The sequence below is a fragment of the Hordeum vulgare genome, chromosome 7H, assembly GCF_904849725.1.
Source record: "Hordeum vulgare subsp. vulgare chromosome 7H, MorexV3_pseudomolecules_assembly, whole genome shotgun sequence".
Taxonomy (NCBI): Eukaryota; Viridiplantae; Streptophyta; class Magnoliopsida; order Poales; family Poaceae; genus Hordeum; species Hordeum vulgare.
In genome coordinates this window covers 209,263,995-209,276,573 of record NC_058524.1, presented here as the reverse complement: position 1 = coordinate 209,276,573, position 12,579 = coordinate 209,263,995, and the positions used below count along the sequence as shown (strand labels likewise).

At 45.5% G+C, this 12,579-nt stretch overlaps 1 protein-coding gene across 1 annotated transcript; it reads right to left on the bottom strand.

The window, feature by feature from the left end:
* Positions 1–2,719: 2,719 nt before the first annotated feature.
* LOC123408630 (putative nuclease HARBI1) lies at positions 2,720–3,763 on the bottom strand. The gene has a single exon (XM_045101693.1). The coding sequence runs from the start codon at positions 3,761–3,763 to the stop codon at positions 2,720–2,722; it is 1,044 nt and encodes a 347-aa protein (XP_044957628.1).
* Between the last annotated feature and the right edge of the window lie 8,816 nt (positions 3,764–12,579).

Genomic DNA, 12,579 nt, shown 5'->3' with positions numbered 1-12,579 from the left:
TCACTGTTTAGCAGCTATGGGTATGAGGAAGTTACAGACAGACCAAGTTATGTGGCTGTCAGACCATCCTAACGATGTAACCCGTCTTGTGACCGACGACCTCGTCGTGTCTTAATGGAATGTCTGCGTTCCTGTCAAAAAAAAATAAAAAGAGGCATGGAGAGGTAGTGCCATCACGTGACAGACACATGGGTTCGCCTTCACATCGACTCAAACACCTATCACTAGAGCGCAGCAAATCGTGATGAGACCGTCGGTGGACCGAATGTTGCGTCAAGCACGTACATGCCCATGAACTCGAGTGGAAAAACGATCGCAGTCTGGCGACCCCTGCGATGCATAGCAAACCAAGCAGGAAAACCGAGAGAGAGGCCACTTGGCACTGATCGGGATCCTAGGCGCGGCCGACTCGTCCCCATCCGCCACCTCCTCCCTTGCGTGTCGCACGTACCGTGGCCTCACCTCACCTCACCGCACCGCCGAACAGCACACAGCCAAACTCACTCCGGGAAGCAAGCACGTGACCGGGGGTCCGCCAGGTGGACCCGTCCTCTCATCTGGCGTGGCATGGGTGCCCGCCTCGCCTCGCCTCTTCACTTCACTTGTCTCCAGGAAGATACACCGCTAGATTCGATCCCGGGGCCGGCGTGACCTCATTGGGTGGCCGCCCGTGCTCGCAACGCGGCAGTGGCTCGCCGTGCCCACTGTGCTCTTCTTCTGTGGTGCGGCGCGCCCGCAGATGCGATTGGACGCGGCAGGGCGGCTCCCTCCCCCGCCTCTGCCCTCTGCCTCGCATCCGCGCGCTGCAGTTCGCCATGGCGCGATGTGTCCGTACGCGATGCGCGGATACACGCGGATTCGGCTGCCGGTTGGTGGATCGGTACCACCACCTCAGGCATGGGCAGCGTCGTGCGGGGTTGCACGCGCCTCTCTGCCCATCCGTAGCAGCAGTCACGTAGTAGTAGTAGTAGTACGTCGCAGGGTTCAGATAGGGCATGCAGATGCCGCAGCAGTCGCCAGGGATACGGATACGGCGCAGGATAACGATCCGTCTTCTTGGACGCATACATGCAGTATGGCATGTCAGTGCAAATATGCTCCAACTTGCTGAAAAAAATCTTGAAAAGCGATTTCCCATCTCTTGGGCGGTTTGGTTGTTTTTGCACGGACACATGGTTTCAGCTTACTCGAGGCGGGAGGGAGACCACTCTATCCATGGTCTAGACTCTAGAGCAATCGGCAATTGGCTGCCCAAATTCGGCACTGTTTTTCAGAATTCTCAAGTCTTTCAACTCGTACAGCAGCTGCCAAGATAGTAAACTCCAGAAACAAGACCCCGGCCTAAGCTGCTAGCCTAATGGTGAGCTAGCTAGAGAACAACACGCGTACCATGACATGACGATGATTAGTTACACCACAATGCCTGTACGTGGCCCGTAAGGCCGGAACAAACCGAGCCTGTCCATTTTTGGTTCCCTTCTCACTCACACGGGCCTACAGCTACAGCAAGAAATTTCCAGCAAGTGACCAAGCAGCTGCCCACCGTACATCTGCGTACCAGCATCACCTCACTCACCAGATATTTCCGAAAACAAAATTCACTTTGCAGCCGAGGACGACCCTTTTTTCACTGTAGTAGAAAAAGAAATGAGGGAAACCTCCATTGGGGGGATGCAAAGACGGAGCTAGACTCGAGTGCGCGCAGCCAATGGGAGATGTCCCAACAAGATGGGTGGACCTGGGAAGCGGGCGGTCGAGACGTACTGATTGGCGCTGCGTGGCCCCCGAGAATCCACGCCTTCATCATCATGCCGCAATAACGGCACCCCCGTCGCGTGGTCGTTATTACCGCGCACACTCCCAAATGCTCCGCGATTAGCAAGGTGGCCGACAGACCAGCCTTGATTCGGGCGGCCGTTGACATATTGGTCTCGGCGAATCGATCGGAAGAATGACATTTCGGGTTTGGTCGTCGACTGGTTGGCGCTGGCTGGGACCCACATTTCACTGCCAAACGGGGAAGCAAGGACCGACCGAGAGGGACGTCCTCATTGGCTGTGCCAAACGCTCGCTGCACAGGTCCTCACAGCTTTTTTAAGCATCCGCAACAGTTTGTATGTTAAGTTGTTGGTAAATCTGTCCACATCAGCAACCAACAACACAATATACAAGCTCTCCAATGAACCGTATGTTAAGCTGTATGTAATTAAGAGAGAGAATATAGCAGAAGCATTAAATTAGTAGAGGAAGCACATGATCACCAGTGCAACACATCTTTGTAACCATAGATGATGCCTTGCTTGCAAGCACATACATAACGAAAAATCCTCAAACTGGGATAGCACTACAGCCGACAAAGTTTAACAAAAGTAGAAATTCTTGCAAAATAACATAGTACCAGTGCACTCTATTTTTGTTCTTACATAAAAGGCCACAAGGTCAAACAAAAAGACTGATTCGCAAAAGAGTAATCAACTAAATGAAATAAGGCAAAGGTTTCCTGCGGTTGCAAACTCCAATAAGCTGCCATGAACCTCTTCATTTTTCTAAATGCCATGAATCGCTTGACCTTGCCAATCCCAGCCTGAAAAATAAGAGATAGAAAAGAACAATCACACGACTACTCTTAACTTTTTTCAGTTGTACAAATAAGATATCACATTCTAAGAGTATGAGGAAATGTTTTTTTCCTATAGAGAAGCTATACCTAATTATTTAGCTAATTGCCAAATCTCTTCCAAATGTGCTCAACCAAGTCCCTCTTGAGTTGCGTATGTGTTGAGCGATCACGAATTCCAACATTTCTCCGAAGAACATCAGCAAAGCATGTGTTACCACCTACCTTCATTTCTGGAGGTAACACAACTGATGACCCCGGAGTCTCATTCAAGTCAAGAGGAGTGGTGACCATTTCCCTCTCATCTTCAACTATCATATTGTGAAGAATGATGCATGCTTTCATAATATTTCCAATAGATGCTCGCGACCATAATCGTGCTGGACGACGCACAATGGAGAAGCGAGATTGCAAGACCCCGAATGCACGTTCAATATCCTTCCTAGCTCCTTCTTGAAGTTGTGCAAACCGCTTGTCCTTTTCTGTTTGAGGGAGTGGAATTGTCTTGACGAAGGCAGCCCATTCTGGGTATATGCCATCCACAAGATAGTAGCCAGTATTGTACCGCCTCTCATTGACAGTATACTGCACACGAGGAGCTTCCCCCTTCAACTCCTCAATGAACAATGGGGACTGGTTGAGCACATTTATGTCATTATTGGAACCAGCAACACCAAAAAAGGCATGCCATATCCAAAGGTCATACGAAGCTACTGCTTCGAGCATGAGAGTAGGGACACCATGGTCACCACGGGTAAACTGTCCTTTCCAAGCAACCGGGCAATTCTCCCACTGCCAGTGCATACAGTCTAGGCTTCCCAACATGCCAGGAAAGCCTCGAGACTCGCCGACTTGCAGCAAGCGCTCCACATCCTCACAAGTGGGGCGTCGCAAGTAATGCCCAGCAAAGTTGGCGATCACCCCTTTTGCGAAATGCTTCAAACACTTCAATGCAGTGCTCTCACCAATCTTCAAGTAATCATCCAGCTCATCAGCAGGGGTACCATACGCCATTATACGAATAGCGGCCGTGCATTTCTGCAACGGTGAGAGCCCTTTCCGAGAAGTGCAGTCTACCCTTTGAGTGAAAAAAGGAGACCACTCTGATAGGGCGCTCACAATACGCAAGAAGACGGCTCTTCTCATCCGGAACCTTCTCCTGAACATTCCGTCGGTGTAGACTGGAATTTCAGCGAAGTAGTCAGCCACAAGCTGTTTATGGGCCTCCTCACGATTCCTCTGTATGTACCTTCTCGTACCACTTCGGCGACAAGATAAGCTAGCACGCAGAGCTCCGAGTCTAGCCTTAAACTTGTTTGCGAACATCCGAGCGAAGGAGTCTATAATCTCTTGCTCAGCAATGTAATCATCTACGCTGTCATCTAAGTTGTTGAGCTCATGAGAATCATCGGAATCAGAGTGGTGTGACATGGTTGGGAGGATTGTTTGAAGGGATGGAAATGAGTCAGACTTGCTATGGAATGTAGAGATGGTGCTCTGCTTGTGCACAGTGTGGTGCATTATATAGAGTTGGAGGTAGGTAGTACAATAGACTAGTGCAGTACAAGTCAACATGTTGAAAATACTGCCTAGTATTGGGATTGCAAGGTAGTATTGGGACTGTATACAGTCAAGGCATTAACACAAGCATAAATTTTCTAACTACATAGTAGTTTGGTACGGTCAAGGCATTTAACACAAGCAGTATGGTCAAATAAAATGGCCAATTTTTAGAGGAAATAAAACAACCATTTGATTCAGCTAATTAAATTCATACCTCAGTCCGATGCACCAAATAACTTCTCTGACATAGACTTCAAAGCTTTCACATGCTCGGCTTTCAACTCGGCCGACATACTTGTTGTGTCTTGTGAAAAGAGCCACTTGAACGTATCCAACATTTTTGCCTCTTTTTTCTCCTTAGCTGCAACAGCATTGAGCCTTGCCACTTCAACCATATCATTTTGACCCTTGTTAGCTTCAGCCTGAGCAGCCATGAACTTGTCGAGCTTCTCCTCCATCTCATCAATTTCTATTCCAATCAACGTCTTCCCTTTGCCTTTAGCATTGTTCTTCTATTCAGTCTTAGCAGTCTTGTTCCCTGGTGGGCGTGAAATATCTTCATCTGAATCCAACTCCTCTAATGGTTCCACAATCTCTGAAGCCTTTCTTTTCTTCAACTTCTGAAGCATCTGCATGTATGTCTCCCATTTTGGCCAACCTTCAACAGCCTTCCAACAGTGCATGTATTTGAATTGTCCTTGTTTATAGTCTTCCTCATAGAATTTCAATGCTTTCTCCTGCAACTGTAAATCTGATTGTCTGCTAGCATAAATTCCAGTAGCCTTTTGCCAAGAGGCAGCAAACCAACCAACTTTTTTGTTAACTCGATGAAAACGATCCTTTACTTGGTTCATTTCCCTCTTTCTATTTTTTGGAGTGGTGCTGTTGTACGTAGCAGTGACGTCTTGCCAATATCGGTCAGCTTTCTTACAATTTCCAGCTATTGGATCATTTGAGTTGTTCAACCATGCACTGAACTGCATGATTTAAAGAAAAATTAGTAATGTCCGAACATGATAAACGCTTATCATTTGAGTTGAATTAACTTACCGGTCTTTTGTCCTCTTCTTTTGTCCATGATAAACGCTTATCAGTCCTACATATTTCAACATTATCAGGAATCATGCCTTTGGCCATTGATGGATGTGGTGCCATAACTGGAGCATATGGAGGATGACCACCACCAATACTGATGTTGTGTGGCACGAGTGACTCATGAGAAGTTTGCGATGAAATAGCAGGAATTGACGGATTTTTAAAATAACTTAAGAAACCACCGGGTGGGTATGAATCCATTCCACTCCAAAATAATTATCAACAATCTGGTTAAGAAGTAATTATGCTCATATTAATAAAATACTCATATTTGTCTTCTAGTTATATCCAAAATTCAGAGAACGCTCCTCCGCCTCCGTATTCTGACTTGTTGCCGTACAACATCAGTTGGTGAAGCACCGGCAATGCCCACAATGGAGCTGCTCAATTTGAACTGAACTTGAAAATGACACCGACAAAAGCTACACAACTTCCTTTAGAACTACAACCTTTAATTCTTCCTACTAGATTAGATATATACTGATTAGTATTATGAACTAGACAGAAATATTATGAACTATACAACCTTTAATTCCTTTTACTGTGCTAACCATGTTCCAGCCAGAATAATAGGTGTTAGCATTGCCAGATTAAGTAAATCTGAACCTATGTTCTGCTGAAACTTCTATGAAAATGTCTGCTCCTTCACTCTGCTTCGTAGTTGATGATCAGAGTAGAAAATAGAGGTTCACGTCTTAAGATGATTGCTAACAGAACTGAACAGAAAAAATGACAATTTATTATATAGCAAATATTTTTAGCATAGAACTGTTATCAAACTCAGTGCTCCATGTGAGTATAACGAGTGGTTGTCGTGCGTACTTTACATTTTTGTATCATTCCACACCTGTGGGTTCAAAATACAAGTGCACACTGAAGAAACCAAAATCAACCATGGACTTAGCTGTACATGTGTACGTACCTGAAATCTTTCACGGGCATGAGGGGAGGAGATCCTGACGAACTCCAATAGCCGGGAGGAGTGGAGGTGCCCATGGTCTGCATGGAAGGAGCTATACCATAGGACGCAGCAACGTCGGGAGTCAGCGTGGGTTCGCTGGTAACAACCGTTGCCGGCCACGAATACGGCGGCGGCGGCGGCGGCGCTTGAACCCTAGTTTGGCGGCTCATGGTCAGAAGTTTGGGGCAAAGTGAAATTAAGAGATGAACGCGAGAGGGGATTTGATGGAGGCGGGAGCAGCAGGGCAATTTGGGCGCGAGCAGCAGAGTGATTTGGCGCGCGAAAGAGGAAATCGGGATATACACGCGGGAGAGGAGAAATTTTGGGGCGGCTACTCGCACCAGATCCAGACGACCCCACTTGAATGCGAAAGAAAGGAACGGGCTGGCCTCGGAGCTTGTGTCCGGAGCGTCGGTTCAGGATCATACGTTTTGGTTCTCTCTCTGCTATTATTACCTGCCATGTCATCAAAATAGTCTACGTGGCCAACTTACCAACGCTCATCATACGCCTGTTGGAGATGCCCTTAGAGCATAGTTAAGGCTGGTCATAGGGACTATGCACAGGTCCTCCTTTTCGGTTTATAGAGCTCATCTCAAAATTTTCAGATTTACATTGTATTAGACTTATTTTGAGTTTAAGTGAGTTAAAGTGTTTTGAGGATCACGCCATATTTAATTCATAGAGTTTAGAGAAAGGAGATGAGTGACTATGCATGCATCGTTTTCTACATCCATCATGCAAGTCCAATAAAAGAAAGGATGCTACATTTATTGCCTTGAAAATTGAATATGTGAGAAATATTTCATTGACTAGTTTAAACTAGTGTCATCCACTCACAATTCACCTTGGTTGATGAGATTTTAGATTTGAGCCCTATAAACCGGAAAGGAGGGAGTATGTGTCTTGCATGGCAATAAATGAACTACCCTATTGATAGTAACATATGATACTATGCATTACAGATGCTGTATCATAGACTAGTATCATATGCATGATACTACTCCCTCCTTTCCGGTTTATAGGGCTCAAATCTAAAATCTCATCAACCAAGGTGAATTGTGAGTGGATGACACTAGTTTTAACTAGCCAATGAAATACTTCTCACATATTCAATTTTCAAGGCAATAAATGTAGCATCCTTCTTCTCATTGGACTTGCATGATGGATGTAGAAAAGGATGTATGCATAGCCACTCATCTTCTTTCTCTAAACTCTATGAATTAAATATGGCGTGGGACTCAAAGCACCTTAACTCTATTAGACTCAAAATGAGCCTAATATGATGGAAATCTAAAAATTTTGAGATGAGCCCTATAAACCGGAAAGGAGGGAGTAGTATATGATACTACCCATTACAACGAGCCTGATAGAATAGCGTTCAGGTTTTATAACCTATTTAGTTTCGTCCCCCCGCCCACATATTTGTCCACCGGTTTTTCCATCCTGCTTCCGCTCGGAGGCAGCCCACGCGAACAAGCGATGCCACTCATGCCTCGCTCACCCTTCTCTCTTCCTCCAACCAGGCTAGGATTCCCAGCCGAGCCGTCGTAGCCGCTACGTGTTTCTCTATGACCTCGCCCGAGCGCCTCCCTAAACTCGTCGGGAGCAGCCAACAGATCCTCGCCGTTATGCCTCCCTCTCTCCATTCTCCTTATTTTCCCATCTTCTCTCTCTCCTCTTTACCGTGTGTCGTTCCTCTCCGTAGGTCTCGCCATGGCCGCGTCATGGAGCTCACCGTCGTATCATCCGCGCTCCTTTGACGACGCATTGCATCGCCTGCGTCCAAGTCCTCCAAATCCTGGTTTGGTAGTCTATTTTTCTCCGCTCAATCCTTATTTGTGCGGGATTTTAACCAAGCATCGTGAGTGCGCTTGACGGAGGGAACGACCGCGTCAAGGAGAAGGGACGGTGGATTCAGGGTGCTACACGCCGTTGCGGCCTTCGCATGATCCACACCAGCGCAATGGCGTATGAGGCCTTCCAACATGTGGCAGGTCGATCTGAGACCCATGGCCGAGGTCGTCGATGCGCCTCGTCGCGCGGTGCATGGGTTCTCCACCTTCCCTCCCCATATTCCTCCCTCAGCCAGTGGCAGCGATGACTGCAAGCTGCGCTGCTCCTCACCTAATTGCTTCGGCCGCCGCCCTTTACCCCTCTTTCGCCGGAGTAGCAAAACTAGCGGCACCGGACAGAAGGAGGTTGTTCAACAGGCGGAGTCATGGGCCAACATAAAAACCCAACTATACTTATATCTTCATCAAATGTTAAGTGTGTAGACCCTGCGGGTTCGAGAACTATGTAGACATGACTACATCACTCTCCGGTCAATAACCAATAGCGGGACCTGGATGCCCATATTGGCTCCTACATATTCTACGAAGATCTTACTCGGTCGAACCACGATGTCAAGGATTCAATCAATCCCGTATGTTGATTCCTTTGTCCATCGGTATGTTACTTGCCCGAGATTCGATCGTCGGTATCTCTGTACCTAGTTCAATCTCGTTACCGGCAAGTCTATATACTCGTTCCGTAATACAAGATCCCATGACTAACTCCTTAGTCACATTGCTTGCAAGCTCATTGTGATGTTGTATTACCGAGTGGCCCCGGAGATACCTCTCCATCATACGGAGTGACAAATCCCAGTCTTGATTCACGCCAACCCAACAGACACCTTTGGAGATACCTGTAGAGAACCTTTATAGTTACTCGGTTACATTGTGACGTTTGATACACACAACGCATTCCTCCGGTCCTCGGGAGTTGCATGATATTTTGTTCATAGAAACAGATACTTGACATGCAGAAAACAGTAGCCACAAACTGACATGATCACATGCTACGTTCATAGTTTGGGTCTTGTCCATCACATCATTCTCCTAATGATGTGATCCCATTAGCAAATGACAACTCATGTCTATGGTCAGGAAATCTGGACCATCTATGATCGACGAGCTAGTCCTTAGAGGCTCACTAGGGACAGTATGTTGTTTATGAAACCACACATGTATTTGAGTTTCCAATCAATACAATTCTAGCATGGATAACAAACGATTATCATGAACAAGGAAACATAATAATAACTAATTTATTATTGCCTCTAGGGCATATTTCCAACAGTCTCCCACTTGCACTAGAGTCAATAATCTAGTTCACATCACTATGTGATTCACACCCAATAAGTTCTGGGTATTAATCATGTTTGCTTGTGGGAGACGTTTTAGTCAACTCGTCTGAACCTTTCAGATCCGTGTGTGCTTTACGAATCTCTATGTAATCATGTAGATGCTGCTACCACATGCCATTTCGAACCATTCCAAACGACTGCTCCACTATACAAATCCGGTTTGCTACTCAGAGTTATCGAGATTGGTGTCAAAGTTTGCATCGACGTAATCCTTTACGACGAACTCTTTTATAACCTCCATTACCGAGAAACATTTCCTTAGTCCTCAAGTTACTAAGGATAATTTTGACCGTTGTCCAGTAATCTATTCCTGCATTAGTCTTGTACCCCTTGACAGATTCATGGCAAGACACACATCAGGTGCGGTACATAGCATAGCATATTGTAGAGCCGACGGTTAAGGCATAAGGGACAACCATCGTCCTTTCTCTTTCTTGTACCGTGGTCAATCTTTGAGTCTTACTCAAATTCACACCTTACAACACAGCCAAGGACTCCTTCTTTGACCAATCAATTTTGAACTCCTTCAAAATCTTGTCATGATATGTATTCATTGAAAGTTTTATCAAACGTTTTGATCTATCTCTATAGATCTTGATGCTTAGTGTTCAAGTATCTTAACTCAGGTTTTCCTTTGAAAAACACCTTTCAAACAACCCTATATGCTTTACAGAAATCCTACATCATTTCCGATCAACAATATGTCAACCACATATACTTATCAGAAATTCTATAGTGCTCCCACTCAATTTCTTGGAAATACAAGTTTCTCATAAACTTTGCATAAAGCAAAAGCTTTGATCATCTCATCAAAGCGTACATTCCAACTCCGAGATGCTTGCTCCAGTCCATCGAAGGATCGCTGGAGCTTGCATACCTGTTAGCATCCTTAGGATCGACAAAACCTTTTGGTTGTATCCCATACAACCTTTCCTCAAGGAAATCGTCGAGGAAACAATGTTTTGACATCCATCTGCAAGATTTCGTAATTGAAAAATGCAGCAACATCTAACATAATTCAAACAGAGTTTAGCATCGCTACGAGTGAGAAAGTCTCATCATAGTCAACTCCTTGAACTTGTTGGAAACCTCTTTGTGACAAGTCGATCTTTCTAAAATGGTGACACTTACCATCATCGTCTATCTTCCTTTTAAAGATCCATCTATACTTAATAGCCTTACGACCATCAAGTAGTTCTTACAAAGTCCACACTTTGTTTTCATACATGGATCCTATCTCGGATTTCATGGCCTTCGCCCATTCGTCGGAATCCGGGCCCACCACCGCTTCCCCATAGCTCGTAGGTTCATTGTTGACCAGCAACATGACCTCTAAGACAAGATTACTGTACCCTTCTGGAGTAGTACGTGTCCTTGTCGACCTACGATGTTTGTAGTAACTTGATCTGAAGCTTTATGATCACCATCATTAGCTTCCTCTTGAACTGGTGTAGGCACCACAGGAACATCTTCCTATGCCCTGCTACTCACTGGTCAAAGTGACAGTTCAATAACCTCATCATGTTCCACCATCCTCCCACTCAATTCTTTCAAGAGAAACTCTTCCTCGAGAAAGGACCCGTTTTCGTAACAAACACTTTGCCTTTGGATCTGACATATGAGGAATACCTGATGACCCACAACTGTAGGGGATCTATCGTAGTCCTTTCGATAAGTAAGAGTGCCAAACCCAACGAGGAGCAGAAGGATCTGACAAGTGGTTTTCACCAAGGTATTCTGTGCAAGCACTGAAATTATCAGTAACAGATAGTTGTGTGGTAAGATGATTCGTAGCAAGTAGCAAGTAAAAATAGTAAAAAAGGTGCAGCAAAGTGGCCCAATCCCTTTTGTAGCAAGGGACAAGCCTGGACAAACTCTTATATGAGGTAAAGCGCTCCCGAGGACACATGGGAATTTTTGTCAAGCTAGTTTTCATCATGTTCATATGATTCGTGTTCGCTACTTTGATAGTTTGATATGTGGTGGACCGGTGCTTGGGGTGTTGCCCTTACTTGGACAAACATCCCACTTATGATTAACCCATTCTCGCAAGCATCCGCAACTACGAAAGAAGAATTAAGACAAAGTCTAACCATAGAATTAAACTAGTGGATCCAAATCAGCCCCATACGAAGCAACACATAAACTACGGTTTAAGCTTCTGTCACTCTAGCAACCCATCATGTACTTACTACTTCCCAATTCCTTCCTCTAGGCCCAAATAATGGTGAATTTTTATGTAGTCGACGTTCACATAACACCAATAGAGGAAAAACAACATACAACGCATCAAAATATCGAACGAATACCAAATTCACATGACTAATTATAGCAAGACTTATCCCATGTCCTCAGGAACAAAAGTGACTACTCAGAAAGAATAATTATGTTCATGACCAGAGAGGTATTGAATAGCATCAAAGATCTGAACATATAATCTTCCACCAAGTAATCCAACTAGCATCAACTACAAAGAGTAATTAACACTACTAGCAACCTTACAAGTACCAATCGGAGTCGCGAGACGGAGATTGGTTACAAGAGATGTACTAGGGTTTGGAGATGAGATGGTGCTGATGAAGATGTTGATGGTGATGAGTCCCCTCCGATGAGAGGAGTGTTGGTGATGACGATGGCGATGATTTCCCCCTCCGGGAGGGAAGTTTCCCCGGCAGGACGACCGTGCCGGAGCTCTAGATTGGTTCTGCTCAAGTTCCACCTCGTGGTGGCGGCGATTCCTCCCGAAAGCCTCCTCTTGATTTTTTTGGAATGAAACCCTCCTTATAGCAAAAGAGGGGAGCCAAAGGGCCAACCGGGAGCCCACAAGCCCCCTAAGCGCGGCCAGGGGGTAGGCCGCGCCTAGCAGCCTTGTGGCCTCCTGGTGGCTCCCCTCTGGTACTTCTTCCGCCTAGTATTTTTTATAAATTCGAAAATAATTCCTCGTTGATTTTCACGGATTTTGGAGTTGCGCAGAATAGGTATCTCAAACTTGCTCCTTTTTCAGGCCAGAATTCCAGCTGCCGGCATTCTCTCTCTTCATGTAAACCTTGCAAAATAAGAGAGAAAAGGCATAAGTATTGTACCGTGAAATGTAATAACAGCCCATAAAGCAATAAATAACAACATAAAAGCATGATGCAAAATGGACGT

Coding starts and splice junctions, on each gene's coding strand:
- LOC123408630 (XM_045101693.1), bottom strand. CDS start 3,763: ATGAGAAGAGCCGTCTTCTTGCGTATTGTGAGCGCCCTATCAGAGTGG.